This window comes from Octopus sinensis, linkage group LG11 (genome assembly GCF_006345805.1).
Source record: "Octopus sinensis linkage group LG11, ASM634580v1, whole genome shotgun sequence".
NCBI classification, from domain to species: Eukaryota; Metazoa; Mollusca; class Cephalopoda; order Octopoda; family Octopodidae; genus Octopus; species Octopus sinensis.
Genome location: NC_043007.1, coordinates 5,064,928 through 5,084,173, shown reverse-complemented (window position 1 = coordinate 5,084,173; position 19,246 = coordinate 5,064,928). Strand labels below are relative to the sequence as shown.

At 38.8% G+C, this 19,246-nt stretch overlaps 2 protein-coding genes across 6 annotated transcripts in view; both read left to right on the top strand.

Annotated features, from left to right (window-relative positions):
* LOC115217121 (GRAM domain-containing protein 4-like) overlaps nucleotides 1-1,786 on the top strand; it is a 175,650-nt gene extending 173,864 nt beyond the window's left edge. For all 5 annotated transcript variants that reach the window (XM_036507034.1, XM_036507033.1, XM_036507036.1 and 2 more), the window contains one exon: nucleotides 1,513-1,786. In XM_036507034.1, coding sequence (XP_036362927.1) covers nucleotides 1,513-1,764 — 252 coding nt within the window. In that variant the 3' untranslated portion in view covers nucleotides 1,765-1,786. The remainder of the gene's footprint in view (nucleotides 1-1,512) is intronic.
* Nucleotides 1,787-13,791: 12,005 nt separating this feature from the next.
* LOC115217122 (equilibrative nucleoside transporter 3) overlaps nucleotides 13,792-19,246 on the top strand; it is a 47,775-nt gene continuing 42,320 nt past the window's right edge. Inside the window, exon 1 of the mRNA XM_029786726.2 lies at nucleotides 13,792-13,943. The gene's annotated coding sequence lies outside the window, so the exon portion shown is untranslated. The remainder of the gene's footprint in view (nucleotides 13,944-19,246) is intronic.

Here is a 19,246-nt window from a genome sequence, read left to right as displayed (position 1 = left end):
TGTATAATGAATATACTGTGTGTGTGCATATTTCTATATCAGGATATATTAGCTTTGTGTTTTACACCTTCAATAATACAGAGATATTTAATTGAATGGTAACTGATTAACTTAATTTTCTGTACATATGTATTTGTAAACAGACTTCCATACACACATATATTCAAATATATGCATATATGTCCACTTTTCTTCATCCACAATCTTTTTACTTTTCCACTGACAAAGGACTAGTGTCCAAAATGTTAAAACTCTTTTTCTTTTTAAGTACTAAATTAATACAATGTTTGTTAACACTTGTCCCGCCTCCTTTTTCTTTTTGTTCCTTGCCTTCACTAAATGTGTGTGTGTGTGTGTGTGAGTGGCATTTATTATAAAAAGTTAACCACTTGATTTATGAAGTCTCTGATATTCTTCTAATGCCTTTTGAGTATGGTTTTATTCTCTTTTCTTGTGTTCTATTATCAAATGAGTTTCATTTATTTTAATAGCATTTTACTGCAATTAACTCTCCGTGTCACAGCATGCTATAGCAATTAACACAAAATGGGGTGCATGTGAAACGCAACTAAAATTTTATTGAGTTACTTTGAATTAATGTTGTCACACGTATAAAGGTTCCAATTCATATTTATTCATTTGCATCACACACACACACACGTGTTTGCATATATCATATAAGCTTTTGCAATCACTCAAGAACTGTTTTATGTGTATTTTTGTATGTATGGGTGTTTTTTGTGCATGCGTGTAGCTATACGTATATTATGATATAAACTTTTGTATAGTCCCAGAAGAAATTCTATGTACATGTATGTATGTGTGTGTATGAATGTACATATATGTTTATTTGCATGCAAATACACACATAAATATGTGTGTGCAAAGATGCATGTATTTTTGCATAAAGGTGGATACATATGTGTGTGTGTGTGTATGTATGTACATATATATATATATATATATATATATATATAACTGTGTCTGTCCCTCTCTTGTGTGTGTGTGTGTGTGTGTGGAGGTGCAATGGCCCAGTGGTTAGGGCAGCGGACTCGCAGTCGTAGGATTGTGGTTTCGATTCCCAGACCTGGCGTTGTGAGTGTTTATTGAGCGAAAACACCTAAAGCTCCATGAGGCTCCGGCAGGGGGTGGCGGTGATCCCTGCTGTACTCTTTCGCCGCAACTTTCTCTCACTCTTTCTTCTGTTGACCTGCTCGCTTAGCCTGTGGGGTGGCGTCATTTGAAGGCTACAACAGTGCAAAGCGCATTGTGACCAGCGATGTGTAGCAACATCTGATAGCCTGGTCGGTCACAGTGATATATATATATGTATTCATACATACATATACACACTCATATATTACATCACATCATTTCAAGCTTTTGTATTCATTTGAAGGTTTTTCTTGTGTGAATGTGTCTGTGCATATAGCATCACATTCTTACACCTTTTCATTATTTTCATGAGAATTTCACCCAAATTGAAACACATTTTTTTTTTTTTTATTTCAGCCTTACATTTTCGGTGCCTTATTGAATCGAGAAGAATGCTACCAAAGTATACACACAGCAGGTTCTGCAGGCGGCTGGGCCTGTCCGGAACCCTCTTCTGGATCCATTTCATCCTCGTCTTCCTCACCAGTGTCATCAGCAATATCCCAACCAAAGTCTTCTCCACACAAAAGACATATCCAGCGGAGTCAAACGTTAAGATTCGATGAAAATGTGGCTTATGCTATTTCAGATAATGATAATCACTGCTGATGTCATCATGACAAAAAAATTCTTTTTTATTATTATTATAAAAAATTGTGGGTGATGGTCAGGAAGGGATATACATACAGACTTCATCTTAAACAAAAGTGTCAAGCATCAAAATTCTACAAGAGTGATGAGTGATCAATCAAATAGTTATTCATCAAACTACTAATGCCATCTTTGGAATTGAAGAGGTTTTTTTTTAAAAAAAGCAAATACTTACTGCATTGACAGAATCGCTAGAGCTTCAAGCAAATCGCTTTGTGGTGTTTAGTTATGTCCCTTTATGTTCTGAGTTCCAATCCCACCAAGGTCATCTTTGCTGTTTATCCTTCCAGGGTCGATAAGATATGGTACCAGTCGAGTACTGGGGCTAAATATAATCGATTGTGCCCACTCCTTGAAAATTATGACCTTGTGCCTATGTTGAAACAAAAAAAAGAAATATTTACATTTCATTCAGTTTGATCTCCAATCGCCACCAGGTGTCTTACTCCTGAACCTGTACATAATACTGGCCTGAGTTTGAACCAGTAACTTTTATTTTTAAACTAAGGATTATGATGCTCTTATCCACTAGGCTGCTGAATCTGTTCTGCTATTATATATTTATGCTGTAAATGACGATGATCAGATATCAAACTGATGAGTTATCAACTGATCTTATATTAAACTGATCAGATATCAAACTGATTAGATATTAACCGATCAGATACCAAACTGATTAGATATCAACTGATCAGATATCAAACTGATTAGATATTAACTGATCAAATATCAAACTGATCAGATATTAACTGATCACATATCAAACTGATCTGATATCAATTTGGTCTGCTACTATATACATATACTATAATATGACACCTGGTGACAATTGGATATCAAACTGTTCAGATATCAATTGATTGAATATCAATCTCGTCCGCTACTGTATACATATCCTGATGATTGGATATTTCCTGAGTGGATATCAACAATTGAATATCAGTCTTGTCTGTTATTTTGTGTGCGTGTGGATGGGTGTGTGTGTGTGTGTGTATCCTGTAATACAACACCCGATGACAATCAGATATCAAACTGATTGAAACATAGTGTAGATATAAATGTTTTTTTTTTAAGATTGCTGTCCAAAGATGGGGTTAAAAATAATCAATAAGTCTATTTACCGTAAACAACAACTTTTGGCTAAGCTGTTTGTTTGTTTGGTTTTTTTTTTTAGGTTTTTATTTATTTTTATTTCATACACATATATTTGTTTATACATACATGCAGCAAACAACATTTTCATAAGAGAAATTCAAAAATCAAAATAAAACAAAATAAATTAATCAAAAAAATAAAAAATAAAGACAACTATGTATATGAACGGAAAAACAATTAAAAAAAAAGATAAACATGTGTTTACATGCTTAATATCATATATGCATATAGTTATAAATATTTTTTAATGAAAAACAAAAAGAACAGAAGACTCACTGAAATGAAATTCTATGTTGTATCAATCAGTAAAAAAAAAAGAAAGGAAAAAGAAAATAAGAAAAAAAAAGCAAATTACATGGTATTTATGTCCTAATCTGAATTCAGATCAAGTTTTGTATTTATTGTGTATATTTCATCCAGTTATTATTTGTATTATAATCATCATCCTCATCATCATCATCAATATATGATCATTGGTGGTAAGGCTTCAAACTGGCAGAATCGTTAGCTTACCAAATGAAATGCTGAATGGCACTTTGTCCATCATTACATTCTCGGTTCAAATCCCACCAAGGTCGACTGGTTGACTTTGCCTTTCAGGATTGATAAGAACCAAGTGAGTGTTGGGGGTCACTGTAATTCAACTTAAGCCCTCCCCTGAACTTACTGGCCTTCTGCCAAAAATTGAAACCAACATTCTCATTGGCGCTGAGTTGACAGAATTGCCAGAATGTCAGACGAAATGCCTCTCCATCTTTACGTCCTGTGGTTGGATTCTGCTGAGGCCTATTTTACTTTTCAGCCTTTTGGTGGGAAGAATGGGCAACAGAATAAGTACCAGTTAAGCACTGGGGGGGTCAAAGTAATTGACTAACCCCCTCCACCCATGATTTCAGGCCTTGTGAAACTATATGTTGTATTATTATTATTATTATTATTATTATTATTATTTCCTTCTTTCTTCAAATTTTCTTCTGTTTCTCGCCAAGTGTTTTCCATACACCTAGGGCAGAGAAGCTCATTGTATGCATTCCCAGATTACACATGCAAATTCACAGGTAAAATATGTATTTAAAAAATTAATAAATAAATAAATTCATGAATGGATGTTGTGAATTTATTTATTTATTTATTTTTTAAATACATATTTTACCTGTGAATTTGCATGTGTAATCTGGGAATGTATGCAATGAGCTTCTCTACCCTAGGTGTACGGAAATAATAATAATATATTATTATCATATGGATTAGCAGAATCATTAGAGAGCTTTGCATCTCTTCTGGTTCTCTACATTTTGAGTTCAAATCTTGTGAGGGTCAACTTTGCTTTTTTTTATTCTTTTGGTAAAAGAAAGTACCTGCTGACCTTGTGCCCAAATCAGACACCATCATCATCATCATTACAATCATTATCTATAATGTTATTCTATTTGCTATTGCAGTCATGTGTTCAAGCATTATGCTTTAAATGACCTTAACTATGGAACCAAGTCAAAAACACAATCAAAATCTTTAACATGATGAAACAAGTTTGAGTGTTATGCTTTTAACAATCTACACTATGGAATAAAATTGAAAGCGAAATTTTTAACAAACTAAATGCTATGAAGTTTAAAAGCATTTATGAAACATGAATTCCAACAGATTCCCAAAAGTTATTATTATTATTATAGACGTCGCACAGTCTACAATATTGTGAGGTTGATTGAAGACATTGTGTCTACTGGAGGTTTGTACTGTTTATCAAGTCACAACAAGGACCTCAGACAGACAGTACAATATGTGTGCTGTTCCAAGAAAAGCTGACTTTTGCAATACACCAAGATTGTAGAATATTTCTAAAGTTTCCAGATGTTTTTTTTCAGATTGGGTGGTATTGAACCCAGTGCTTCCACGACAATGGAGATAAAGCTGTTATTCGTACCTGTCACATCTCAGCAATCTCAATTCTCAGGTCTCCATATTTATCAACCTTTTCTCCTTCTTTCATGATAACATGTTGATCTCCTGGCCCTGCCACGTCAATTATTAGGCACTCTTGTTTGTCCCTCCTAAAGGTTACTATATCTGCCCTTTGGGGCTCTAATACCTTTTCTGTCTAGAAGCTAAAGTCCCAGAGGATTTTTGCCTTCCCCTTTTTCCGGTATACCAAGAACCTGTAACCTCATATCCATACTTATGGCATAGTAGCCAGTGGAGGTTTTTAGGCTACCTTGTCGTGTCTACGCTTGTACTCTTTCTGAGCAAGACTTTCACAAGCACTAACAATGTGAGTCACACTTTCAACCCTCTTCCCACACATCATCATCATCATCATCGTTTAACATCCGCTTTCCATGCTGGCATGGGTTGGATGATTTTGACTGAAGGCTGGCGAACCAGATGGCTGCACCAGGTTTCAATCTCGATCTGGCAGAGTTTCTACAGCTGGATGCCCTTCCTAATGCCAACCACTCCGAGAGTGTAGTGGGTGCTTTTTACATGCCACCAGCACGGAGGCCAGTCAGGGCAGTACTGGCAATGATCTCGCTCGAATCTTTTTACACATGCCACCGACACAGGTGCCAGTAAGGCGACATTGGTAATGATCACGCTCGAATGGTGCCCTTTTATGTGCCACCAGTACGGAGCCAGTTGGCTGCTCTGGCAACAATCATGCTCAGATGGGGATCAATAATAATTTCAACTCTCTTCCCACAAATTGATAACATTATTATTATTTAGATATTATTATATTTTGATATTATTTGGTTCGGGGACATTGCATGGCACATTAGGCAGGTCTCTTCTAGTCTCAGACCAACCAAAGCTTTGTGAGTGGACTAAGTAGACAGAAACTATGAAAGAATCCTTTAGTGGGTGTGTGTGTATGTGTGTTATCAAAGAAGCTTGAGAGGCGGTTGGATGGAACTTACACCCGCCTCCTTATGAGAGCTCAAAATCTCTCGTGGAAGCATCATCCAACCAAAGTACAAATATATGGGAAATTACCACCTGTATCACCTCTTGTGAAAGGTAGAAGAGTCCAGTTTGCTGGACATTGTTGTAGAGCTGAAAACGAGGTAGTTTCTACTCTTCTCCTCTGGAAGCCATCTGCTCGTGATACCAGAGGGCGTACACTTCTCCTACCCTGATGTAATCTCCAGGGATACAGGCATCCAGCAACAGGACCTACGTAATGCTATGATGGACCATGAAGTCTGGCGTAACATGGTAAATTCCATTATCTCGACCACGGTTGAACAATGATGATGATGATGTGTGTGTATCATCATTACCATTGTTTAATATCTGCCTTCCATGCTGGCTTGGGTTGGATGGTTTTACTGGAGCTGGCCAAGCAGAAGACTGTGCCAAACTCCTGTGTCTGTTTTGGCAGGGTTTTTATAGCTGGATGCCCTTCCTAATTCTGAAGTCACCAACTAGTGACCTATGTCGGGTTGTACACTCTTCACCTGGGAAAGACTTCACATTCACAAGCATCTGCTTATCTCATTACCCGATGTGGAAGTAATCAATCTGGCTTATATACCCACCAGACTGATAAGTGATGGAGGCTGGTTTTCTGAAAATTGGTCTTTCTGGTCATCAGTCAGCCCAGGCTGTGGAGCATAGGCAGAGATAACTCTAACTGTTAATTTATCTCAGATTAATTACCCTATCATATACTCTGACTACCTCAATTACCTTACCTACCCACTTTTCTGCTAAGAGTATGCCTACACCACCTACTCCATCATTCTATATATGAATAGAGAGGAACCTATATATACATTATATCATCATCATCATCATCATTTAACGTCCACTTTCCATGCTGGCATGGGTTGGACGATTTGACTGAGGTCTGGCAAACTAGACTCCAATCTGATCTGGCAGAGTTTCTATAGCTGGATGCCCTTCCTAATGCCAACCACTCCGAGAGTGTAGTGGGTGCTTTTACGTGCCACCGGCACAGGGATCATAAATTTTTATACCAACAGAGTAAGTGAAGGAAATAGTTAGACAGAAATATTCTGCACATTCAGAATTGTTGTTTTCAATGTCTTGGGACAATCTTGTTATTATTCTACATATAAAGATGGACTCCAAAGTGAAATCAAAAACAAATAACATTTGCATATACTTGGCACATTCATTATTTTATTTTGCTATTTCTTTCAGTCATTGAACTGTGGCCATACTGGTGCACCATCATCATCATCATCATCACCATCGTTTAATGTCTGCTTTCTATGCTAACATGGGTTGGACAATTTTGACTGACGAGCCAGAATGCTGCACCAGGCTCCAATCTTGATCTGGCAGAGTTTCTACAGCTGGATGTCCTTCATAACACCAACCACTCCGAGAGTGTAGTGGGTGCTTTTTACATGCCACCAGCATGAGGGCCTGTCAGGCGGTACTGGCAATGACCTCGGTCGAATTTTTTTTTTTTTACACATGCCAACAGCACAGGTGCCAGTAAGGCGATGCTAGTAATGATCCCACTCAAATGGTGCCGATGAGGAGTTTAATTATATAAACAGACCCTATTACTCCTTCTTTCGGTATCTTACTGCTGCACCACTGCATAATGGAGATGTATGCAAACGTACACTGGTGGTTGGCATTCTTTCATTTCGAGTATGGTAAGCATCTAATCTGTGCCAGATGATTCCCCAACACACGAAATCATTCTTGGCAAATTTTTTGCATTTAGTATTTATATATTTTTGTGTTTGACAATGTATATGTGCGTGTATATGTGTGTGTGTGTGTGTGTGTGTTTGGCAATCTCCAGTATATGAATGACATTGTCAAATGCAAAAGTATAAAAAAAATATATTTCCATAAATTGCTAAAAATGACATTTGTTAGGAAATCAGCTGACACGACAAACTTGACACTTGCCATAATGGAAATGAAAGAATGCTAATACACACACACACACACACACAAACATATATGTAGTATTTAATAAATTGTATGGAATACACCTGATAGTTTGCCAGTAAAGCATGTTCATTGGCTTAGTGTTTGTTAGGAATGTAATTAATGAGAGAGATGGAAGATGCAAGAATCTCTATTGAGATGGGTTAAAATGATTGTAGTGATCAAAAAAGATTCTTGTATAAATCTCCTTTTTTTTTTTACAGGTACCATGATGTATCGGTGAACACTGAACAGTGTTGGAGAGCATAAAAATTAAAGATGGAGTTGAGAGAAAGATGGCTGAAATGGAGGAGTGGAGGCCAACTGAATCGGTCTCTTTTTGTATCATGATGATTTGTAGCAGATATGAAACTGCCAATATCAGGATTGTTGCTCAAAGCTCTTTGAACACAGTAAAGACTGGAAGACATGACGCCAACAGAAAGGAACACAACAAGCATCCCAACTGCATCTGTATGCCAGAATTAATCCAACAAGGGATGAACAAGACCTTTAGGTTCAATTCTGGCAGCTGTGTGAAGCTGCAGGAGATTGTGGTCAAACGTTGGCTGGAGAGGGCTGCTGCTGCTGGAAGGTCATATGTGTCTCAGCAGGTTTTGGATCCTTGCTATACCTCCAGACATGTGGTTGACCAAACATTTCTGTGACTTCATCAGCCACGATTTCTGGCCTCCTAATTCCTCCAGTTGTAATCCAATGGATTTATTAGGCGTGGGTTGTGGTTTAGAGACACACCAACCACTCTGGCTGCAAGACCAAGATCAAGAAAATGATTGAAGACTCTTCCTAGAGACACAGTGAGGAATGCATGTGCTGGGCATCAAATCCAGCAGGAGAGTCCATCATGTATACACACATATATAAGTATACATTCATGCATGCATAGATACATACATACCAAGGTAGTACTTGTCTGTGCAACATGACACCACAAAACCAAATGCACAATGTCATTTATTTGAGACTGTCCTTGAATAAATGTAGAGAATCGTCCTGTTACTGAAAACATACACAAATTCCAGCACAAGGGAGACTGGTGGAACATTCCCGTCAAAACATCTGTCAAATGTAAACATAACAGGTCGTATACTGTTTGAGTTGAACATGAAAAAGTAAGGACCATCATAGAGGTCAGCTGTTCTGCTAATGGGAATATCTCTTTGAGAATCAAAGAGAGAGGAGATAGCTATGGACCTCCAGCTTCTCCTCTACCTGGATTACAAATTTACATTTATACCGATAGTATTTGGAGCACTTGATTTTGTAAGCAAATGCCTAACTGTCAGTCTGGATAAGCTTGGATTTTCAGAGGAAGGAATAAACCAACTGATTCGCACATTACAAATACAATCAGTAAGCGGAATGGTAAAATTATGCAAGACTTCTCTCAGGTTTAAAATGTGACATCGTTTTCATTATCTACATTTCAAAGATGGAACTTAGTATCTCTGGTAGAAAATAGCTCCTTCTTCAGAAGGAGAATTTAAATGATTAAATACAGAAAAGACATACATATATACTACAAGTTCAGGTTTATACCTGTAATTATTTGGGCACTAGATAGGTGTGAAGTCTGTTTATTCCAACTGTAAAATGCAAGACTAATAATAACATAAACAACAATTAAGATGTCTTGTGGACATTCTTATGAGTTCCAGAACTTTGGATTCTATTGGCCAGTGATTGCCAGAACAGCTCCCCACCAAAACTGATGCTACACTAAAAGAATCAATAACTAAGTCTCTTTCTAGGCTTGGGTGTTCTTTTGGATTGTCTTGAGTTGTCTGGTTCATACTCTGGTACAAGCGGTTTGGTTTTGGATAGAAGTGGTCTGGTCAGTCTCTGAATTTGTGGCACTTCTTCCAGCATTTCCATTGGATGATCTGCTGGAAGCTCAAAAATATTGTCAGTCTCATCGCTAGGTTTGCTGTCCTCTACAGAACCGTAGTGCGGATGTAGCAGATATGTGACACTGCCTAAATACCAATCTAGAGGAATTAGGCTTCTCAAACATAGAAATGAGAAAGCTGACTCAAAGGCTGTAGATTCAACCATCACTGGAACTGTAGAAATCTGTAAAACTTTTCAGAAGTTTATCATTTAAGTATATATGAGCATGTCTAGATATGCATGAGAAGACATGCATAAAACAAAACATACAAATCTCCGCATATATATACATACATACAAAAATAGCCTGTTGTTGATATTGGAATTCCAATGAAGGAGCCTTGGATCTAGGTTAGAAACCAGTTCTTTCTCTATTGACAAGAAATCTTGAAATAAAACTGATGCATGCATGCATCCATCCATCCATACATTTAATGTAGTTGTTGGTTATAGGTTGTCTGAAACCTTTGGCTTCATGTTTATTATTGCTCTTAGCAATATAGTTGACTCATCAAACCTGCACATAAACCCTCTATTGAAAGTAAGAATGCAGTCTTGGTCGTGCAATGGGGGGACATGGTTCCAGATTTAGTACCATGGTGTGAAACCTTGGGTAAGTGTTTCTACTTTAGTGACAGATCAATCAAAGCCTTGTGAGTGGATTAGGTAGATAGAAACTGAAAGAAGCCCATCGCCTGTTTATCATCATCATCATCGTTTAACGTCTGTTTTCCATGCTGGCATGGGCTGGACGATTTGACTGAGGTCTGACAAACCAGACTCCAGTCTGATCTGGCAGAGTTTCTACAGCTGGATGCCCTTCCTAACGCCAACCACTCCGAGAACGTAGTGGGTGCTTTTTGCGTGCCACCAGCACAGGTGCCAGAGGAGGTGGCAACGGTCAAGATCGGTTGGTGCTTTTTACGTGCCACCAGCACGGAAGCCAGTCAAGGTGGCACTGGCATCGACCAGCGCCATGAAATTTACAGAAAAACAAAAGACAGGTGCATTAGTTTGATGCTCAGGAAAGTGAGAAACTTTTTTATGTTTTGAGCCTAAGCTCTTCAACAGAAAGGAATGAGAGAAAATAAATAGAGACAGAATATAAAAAAACTTGTGGATTTAGCAGTCAAGCATGGAGACTGGTTGGGAAAAAAAAAAGGTTTTACAGGAGAGGTAGAAAGAAGGGGAGATAATAAAGTATTGGTGATCCCATACCGAAGGTACATGTGCATGAATGTGAATGTAAGAATGTGTAAGTGTGTGTACGTGTGAATAGGGGCTAGTGACTTTGACGTATATAGATGTGTGCGTGTGTGTGCATCTGTAATATGTGGGTGTGTGGATGATGGTGTGGGTGCTGGGAAGTGGTCAGTGCTAGTGTAGGATGGTGTGATGTGGTGGTAGGGGTGTGGGTGGGGTAGGGGTGTGAGTGGGGTAGGGTGGGTATCAACGAAGTGAGAAGTGGTATAGGACTGAGGAGAGGAAGTAGGTGTCAGAGGAAGAGAGGAGAGGTGGGTAGGAGTGAAGAGAAGAAGTAAATGTCAGATGAAGATAGGAGGAGAGTTGAACCTATGTGGTGCAAAGGAGTGAAGAGAGAAGATTAATTCCTATTCACGGTGAAGGCAGGAGTCCAGATGGCTCCTGTGCAAAGACAATCTGAACACAGACAGATGTTGCAGTGAATGACCAGGGTGTTATTGCTGAGTCTGATGTCTCAGAGGCACTCCGTGAACCGAGTGGCGTCCTGTTTGACCAATGTACAGAGAAGAGCAGGAGATGCAGTAAATGACACTGCTAGAAGTGCAGATAGAGGAGCCTGTGATAGGGATGGTGATGGGTGCCTGTGAGGATGATGGTGTTGGAAAGGCAGGAGTAAGTGCAGCAGCACAGGAGGGAGCAAGCCAGGTTGGGAGGTAGGGGTAGGGAAGAAACTGTGAGCCAGGAGGTCATGCAGGTTGTAGGTTTGCTTGAAGGAGGCAAGGGGGTAGGTTGGGGAAGATGTGTGAACTGGAGATGTCAGACTGGAGTTGCTGAAAGGCTTGGAGAATGGTGCGTTGGAGGGGGCGGTAGGTGAGGGAAAATGGGAGACAGGCAATGCCAGGGTGGGTGCAGGGACAGAGAACAGAGGCATGGTCCATGGTTCATGTTCTGGCAAGGGCTGTGTCAGGAGGTATCCACGAAGGATGAAGTGGCGAGCCATGAATTGAGACTGAGTCCCTAAGTCATGTTTTTCACTGCAGAGCCTGTGCAGACGGAGGAATTGGAAGTAGGGGATGGAGAGCTTTGTGTGGGTAGGGTGGGAGGAGAAGTTAACGTGGGAGTGTGAGTCGGTGTGTTTGTAGTGGATGGAGGTGGTGAGAGCAGAGTTGTGTATGTTGAGCGAAATGTTGAGAAATGCGACAGAAGTGTTGGAAATGGGGCAGGAGGATTCGAAGGCAGGATGGAAGGATTGGACAAAAGAGAGGAAGGAGTGTAGTTGTTCGTGGGAGAGCGAGGTAGCACCGATTCAGTCGTCAATATAACGAGTCTATAGTTTGAGAGTGGGACCAGTGAATCCTGACAATATTTTGGCCTCAATGTAGCCACCAAAAAGGTTCATATAGTTGGGGGCCTATTCTTGTTACCATGGCCACTCCCGAGACTTGTGGGTAACCCCCCCCCCCCCGTGAACAAGAAGCAGTTGAGGGAGTAAGGAGTCGATATTCTCCATCATCTTCACAACAAGAAGTGGATACTGTTTTAGCTGAAGAATGGACAAAAATTCCTTTGGAAACAATTCAAACTTTGTATGAGTCCATACCTCATAGAATTCAAGCTGTAATTACTGCCAAAGATGGTGTTACCCCATTTTAAAGTAAATTTGTTTGAAATTTTAAAGTGTTGCCATTATTTTGTCCAACCCCAGTATATATATATATATTGTATAAAGGGTCGTGGGTAAGGCCAAAACAATGCGAAGTAAATGCAATGTAAATTACAAGAAAACAAATATGTGAATTAATGTAGACACACCTTGTACTCAATATTTCTAGGTTATGACCCCATTTTCAAGAAATTGATGTATGTTGCCATTAATTCACATATTTGTTTTCTTGTGATTTACTTCGCCTGGTTTTGGCCCTACCCACGATCCTTTATACAATATATTCTACACAATGCTTCATAATAATTACTCCTTACACACACACACACACACCACACACACACACACACACACACACACATATATATATATATATATATATATATATATATATATATACATATCTTGCGCAAGTTGTCACGCAGTGAGCCATGTGGTTGGGAAGGAAACTTCTTCGCAGTCACGCCTGCGCCTATTAAAAAAAACAGGGTGCCTTCCCCCTTTTCTGTAATTTTTTTTAGTTCTTGAGTATATTTATCATAAATGTTAGACATTTTTCGAAAAATAGCAAACATCTGAAAGAAAGAAAAATAAAATTCGAAAGATAGTCAAAATAAGAAAATTAGGGAAAATGAGTGCGGAATCTCCCACTTTTCTTTTCTTTTCTATCTTTTTGGTGGATTGGAGCAGAATCTTAAATAGCGGATGCTTAAAACATACATATAAAAAAAAAAACAACAAAAAAACGTAAATTTTTGAAAAATCCTAATTTCATGTGTTTAAAGCATAAATATGAAAACTGAACAATTACACGAAGATAGAGAGGAGGTGAATATCCATTCCTCCCACTAATTTGATATCAATGATGCAGACCTAAAGAAATTACGGTTTTGGGTACGCTAGATAATTTCCGACTCTATTCTACAGGAATGCACGAAATGTAGTTATTCCATAGGAATTACTTTGTATAATGACTTCGAATATGTCATCTGCTGACGAAACTGTAGCTTCCCCCAACCGACTGACTGTAGAAATAAGGCTTTTTTTTAATCTCAGAAAAATAGGAAAAAGTGATAATAAATATAAACAACAGCTGTTCTTGCCAGGCGTGTATCAACAAAGTGTGGAGGATCCAACGCACATGCTCGCCATCGCTTGCTCGACTTCCGCTGAGTGTGTGACATTAGAGAGAAAGTAGCACTTAGAGAAAGCAATTAGTGTTTTGCAGGGCACATGACATGTCAATTACCTCATCAGATGTCGTCCCAGTTCATGATTTTATTTATGTCTTGTAAGTAACTAAACTTTACGATCTGTTGTACAGGGTGTCCACGAAGTCTGGGTAGATGGAGTAAATAAAATCATAACATAATTGAATATACGAAATAATAATTTCTTAAAGTATGTGTTAATCCCTATATGGGTACATGGAGTAAATAAAATCATAACAAAGAATTAAATATAAGAAATAATAATTTCTTAAAGTATGTGTTAATCCCCATGTACTCAGACTTCGTGGACACCCTGTAGATAATTTGTTTTCTTTTAATTTTCATGTGATTTCGCTTTTATATTATTTACGATGAAAATAGCTTCACCGATTGATCATTATATATTTAAAAAACGAAAAACCATTTGTGCTTGCTTTACATTAATCGCTTTTTTTCTGTTTTTTTCTATTTGTCATTTTGTTGTTAAGAGAATAACAACAAAATGACAAATAGAAAATCTAGTTATATAATTGTTTATAATTTAGCTACACGACCGTAATTGTTTATGACATGTTTATGACATACCTGTGATTAAGCGATAATATTGAACTCATCCGCCCCAGGACTTGGCTAATATTTTGTTTTATCGATTCCGGTGGGGTGAAAGGATAAAGTTAATATCGGCAAAATTTGAATTCATAACGTACAGGTCCTGAACAAATACTACAAGACACTTTTTTTTTTTCTTCTGACAAATGAATCTGCCAACAAAATGAAAGTATATTCCTTGTCATTTTGCTGTGTGTGTGCTAGAAATCCAACTTTTACATACGTCTCTTAATTCCAAAAGACCCTGGCCACAACATGTTGGGTTATGTTCGTCATGAAATATTAGTAGACAAAACACTTTAATTTCACTTCAGGGCGGAGGGGTGGGGTGTTTATTTAATTAATTTATTTATTTGATAAATTGAAAGTTTACAGAATTTTTTCTCGTAATTATAATCTCCGTATTTTTCTTTTACGTATTTCACCAAGAAAAAAATTTTTTAAAGTGAAAATTGGAGAAATTTAGGGGTGGTGGAAAGGGAGGGGGTTAAATTTTGCAGATTCGGAATCTTCGCACTCGATATTGTGGGTTACTGTAAAAAAAAAAAAAGACACCCCAAAGGGGGTGCGGTCCGTTGTCTTTACCTCCGACCTTTATGTTTATAAACACATAAGTATAGACACGTACATATATGGAGGAGGGCTAATGCAGTCCCCCCTCCCATGTTTTAGATGACGTAGATTCCGAATATTGCAAGAAATTGCGTTTTCAACATTTTAAATTCAATAATCATATAGAAAAGTGTATAAAGAGATAGATATGAATGTCTTCCTGGGGCTAAAAACAACAGTAACAACTGTCTTCTTCTTCTATAGGACCGCCACATTTAGTTGACAAATGTATTTTATGAATAAACGGACAGGGATAAATAGATAAATGGATGAAAAAGTTCAAAATATAAAATTGAGGGAGAGGGTGAGATTTGAGCCCCTTATTTAAACTTTACAACATTAATTATTAAACATCAATGTTTGTTTCACATAAAATGGTGTATATTTAATTTGCATTAAATTGTTATTTACGATGATTATTTAAGGCAAACACGAGTAAAACGCAAATTATTTTCACTTCAATGTTTTCCTCTGTATTTAATTTCGATTTGCTTATTGCTCGTCAATTTGATACCATCCAAGTAAACAAAATCAAAAATTGTCAAGGAGGCGGGGTGGATGAAGTTTTAAAAAAATCTATTTTGTTTTTGCATATTCGTAATCTCTTGACATCTAAAACATAGGAATCCGAAAAAGGTTTTTTTTAATGCATTTTCCAAGGAGAGCTTCGAAACTGCCCTAGCCCCCTATATGCATACACATAGATGTATGGACAAGCACTTACACCCAAAATAACTGCTCAGTCCGTAACATAGCAAATTATACTGAAAGTTATTCTAAGTGCCAATCTAAAATAGAAAAGACCCTGCTAGCGTGCCTCAATAGCCATTACACAGGTTTCCCAGTGCCCCAACTTTTCAATACAAAGTGATGACCTGCTTTTTTGTTGTTTTTTTTTCTTCTCTTTCTCGGCATTATAACCCTTATCGAAAGAATGCCCCTGTTATATAAAGTGGGAAAATTCTATTTAAATCACTAATTTTAGAAGAGATAACAGGCTCCCTGTGATACAGCTGATTGCACGGTCCACTATGTTCATTGTTTATCGTCAGATTGCTTGTTACGATTTAGAGTTAATGGTCATTATCTTTTAGTGTAATAATATATATAGGCGTTCCTATAGAATAGCGTCGTCAATTACCTAGTGCGCCGACAATCATAATTTCTTTGGGCGTGTATAGCGAGATGAAAGGAACACTTCCAAGAAACACTTAACCGCCCTCCACCCCAAGAGCCGCCAGAATTGAGGCCAGGGTTCCCGCTCAATATCCACACGGGAGAAATCACCGAGCCAGAAATTCGCAAAGCCGTGAAGAGCTTAAAGAGCAGAAAGGCAGCAGGAGGTGGGGGTGAATAAAAAATATTATTGTTAAATAAAATGACACTTCCTACGAAAAACTTAAAAGGGGAGATGTTGTAGGGAATTAGTAACAATGGTACACAACTCCCATGTGATGAATGGAATGACTTAGTCATTATGAATAAAGAGAGTACGTAGTAGGTGGTCAGAGATAGTCGTGTCTTATTGGTTTTACTAAGTATATTGTATACGGAAGTGGGTGTTATAACAATCTAAAATTTTAAGGATATAACAGTTAGGCACAACCAACACTTTTTGTTACAGTGTAAGGTTTAGAGACCATCTGTCTCTCAGTGATCGGATGTTTAGCCTAAATCTTTCGTTTTGGGATTGCAAAGGCATAGCCTTCTCAGTGAGACGTGATGAACTTACCACAGATCCAGGAGAAGCTATTCTTCCTGTCAATGTTGCTGGCATTTTGCAGTTTACAGGTTATGTACCCCCACCGCACCCCCACATGGTATGCTGAGTATTTGTCTTCTGAGTCTGTATTTAAAGGGGTCAATCCAGCTACATTTGGTTCTCATGGAGCAGCCGTGAACTTGGTCTTCTTGTTTAGTTCTGTGCTTAATTTTGTGATGTTTTTGCTTTTACTTATGTAGACATCAACAATAAGTGGAAGTGCAATGGCCCAGTGGTTAGGACAGCGGACTCGTGGCCGGAGAATCGCGGTTTCGATTCCCAAACTGGGCGTTGTGTGTGTTGATTGAGCGAAAACACCTAAAGCTCCACAAGGCTCCGGCTGGGGGTGGTGGCGACCCCTGTTGTACTCTTTCACCCCAACTTTCTCTCGCTCTTTCTTCCTGTTTCTTGTCCCCGACTTCCTACGCAACCACTGAAACTGGATGCGCATTCATCCATCTGTCAATGCTCTCGGTGAGTCGGGGGTTGACCTGCTTTCTCTTCTGCGGGTCTTACGAATAGCAAAGGACCACGTTTCGGACTTCTCCCACTAAAGGGACGAAGACCGCTTCGCTCAACAATGACAGCAACATCAACAGTAACAAAATATGGGTAATGGCAAACCGAATAAAGAATAAAGCAAAACACATTCGAAAGAATACTTTTTAATTTTCAGTTTCTTCTTCTTTCAAATCTTCAGAAATAGTTTCTGCCTTAGAGAGGAGTTTCTTTGTTACAACTCGGTAAGAACCCACTTCGTTGTCTTATGTAGGGGAGAGTTTCTGGGTTTGTGCTTTTACAAAGTCTGTCAATAAGTATTGCACTGGTTTGTTGTGGAAAGACTAAGGCCACATGTGGAACTGGTGTAGTCCATGTTGGGTTTGATGTGTTCTTTGTACATTACTGCTGTTGTTTCTTTCTGTTGGTCGAATGTGGTACTTGCGATTGTTCGTTTCATACCGTTTTGCTTTTTTAGATACCATCGTTTTAAAGGTACTGGCATGGTTGAGTGGTTAAGAAGGTTGCTGCCCAATCATGTGGTTTTAGGTTCAATCCCACTACCCTGAGAAAGCATCTTCTACTATAATCCCTGGTCAACCAACAAAAGCATTGCTAGTGGATTTAATAGACAGAATCTGAAAGAAACCTCTGTGTGTGTGTGTGTGTGTGTGTGTGTGTGTCTTTGTCTTGACATCATGTGATAATTCTAAACGGAAGTTACCATCATGCGAGAAGTATTATTCATTTCCAGTGTTCCATGGAAACATGTCTGGACATAGGGAAATATTACGTTTCTAGAAAACAGAAGAAGGTTGGTGACAGGAGAGGCATCCAACCAGAGAAAATCTGCCCCAACAAATTCCATCTGGCCCAAGCAAGCATGGAAAAATGCACATTAGAATGATGATGATGATGATGGTGACTGTAAAAGTTGGTGTCATCACAAAAATTAATTGAATGCCATTCATCATCATCATCGTTTAACGTCCGCTTTCCATGCTAGCATGGGTTGGACGGTTCAACCAGGGTCTGGAAAGCCAGAAGGCTGCACCAGGCTCCAGTCTGATCTGACAGAGTTTCTACATCTGGATGCCCTTCCTAACGCCAACCACTCCGTGAGTGTAGTGGGTGCTTTTTACGTGCCACCGGCACAGGTGCCAGGAGAGGCTGGCAATGGCCACAATCGGTTGGTGCTTTTTACATGCCACCGGCACGGAGGCCAGTCAAGGTGGCGCTGGCAACAGCCACGTTCGGATGGTTCTTTTACGTGCCACCGGCACTGGTATCTTAATTACAATTTCCATTGACTTTTTGATCGATTTCGATTTGTAAGTCTAAATGAGAAAGAAATGACAAGCTGAAGCAGTTAACGAAGGGGGGAGCAAGTGTAAGGTTGTTGCAAATATGATGAACAAAAATAATAATGGGAAATAAATTACACAGTGCTGGGATAAAAAAAAAAAAAGGTTTTGAGAAATTACCAAACTGGACCGCCACCCACCCACACACAGGTCCAGATCTTGTAACTGGAATATAGTCCAAGAATTCCACCTTTTAATTGTAGGGATTTGATCATTCCATGAAAAGAGCATGCTAGGAACAATAGATCTGCTGAAAAGACTGTTAACAACTCTCAATTTTTGGCTGCAGGACAACTCAACGCTGCCAACGTAACACCAAGACCAACTCAATACCAGGAAATTTGACAAATAAATAATTTATTCATTTTATAACTTTATTCATGTTGCCAGTGCCACCTCGACTGGCTTCCGTACAGGTGGCATGTAAAAAGCACCCACTACACTCACAGAGTGGTTGGCGTTAGGAAGGGCATCCAGCTGTAGAAATACTACCAGATCAGACTGGAGCCTGGTGCAGCCTCCTGGCTTCCCAGACCCC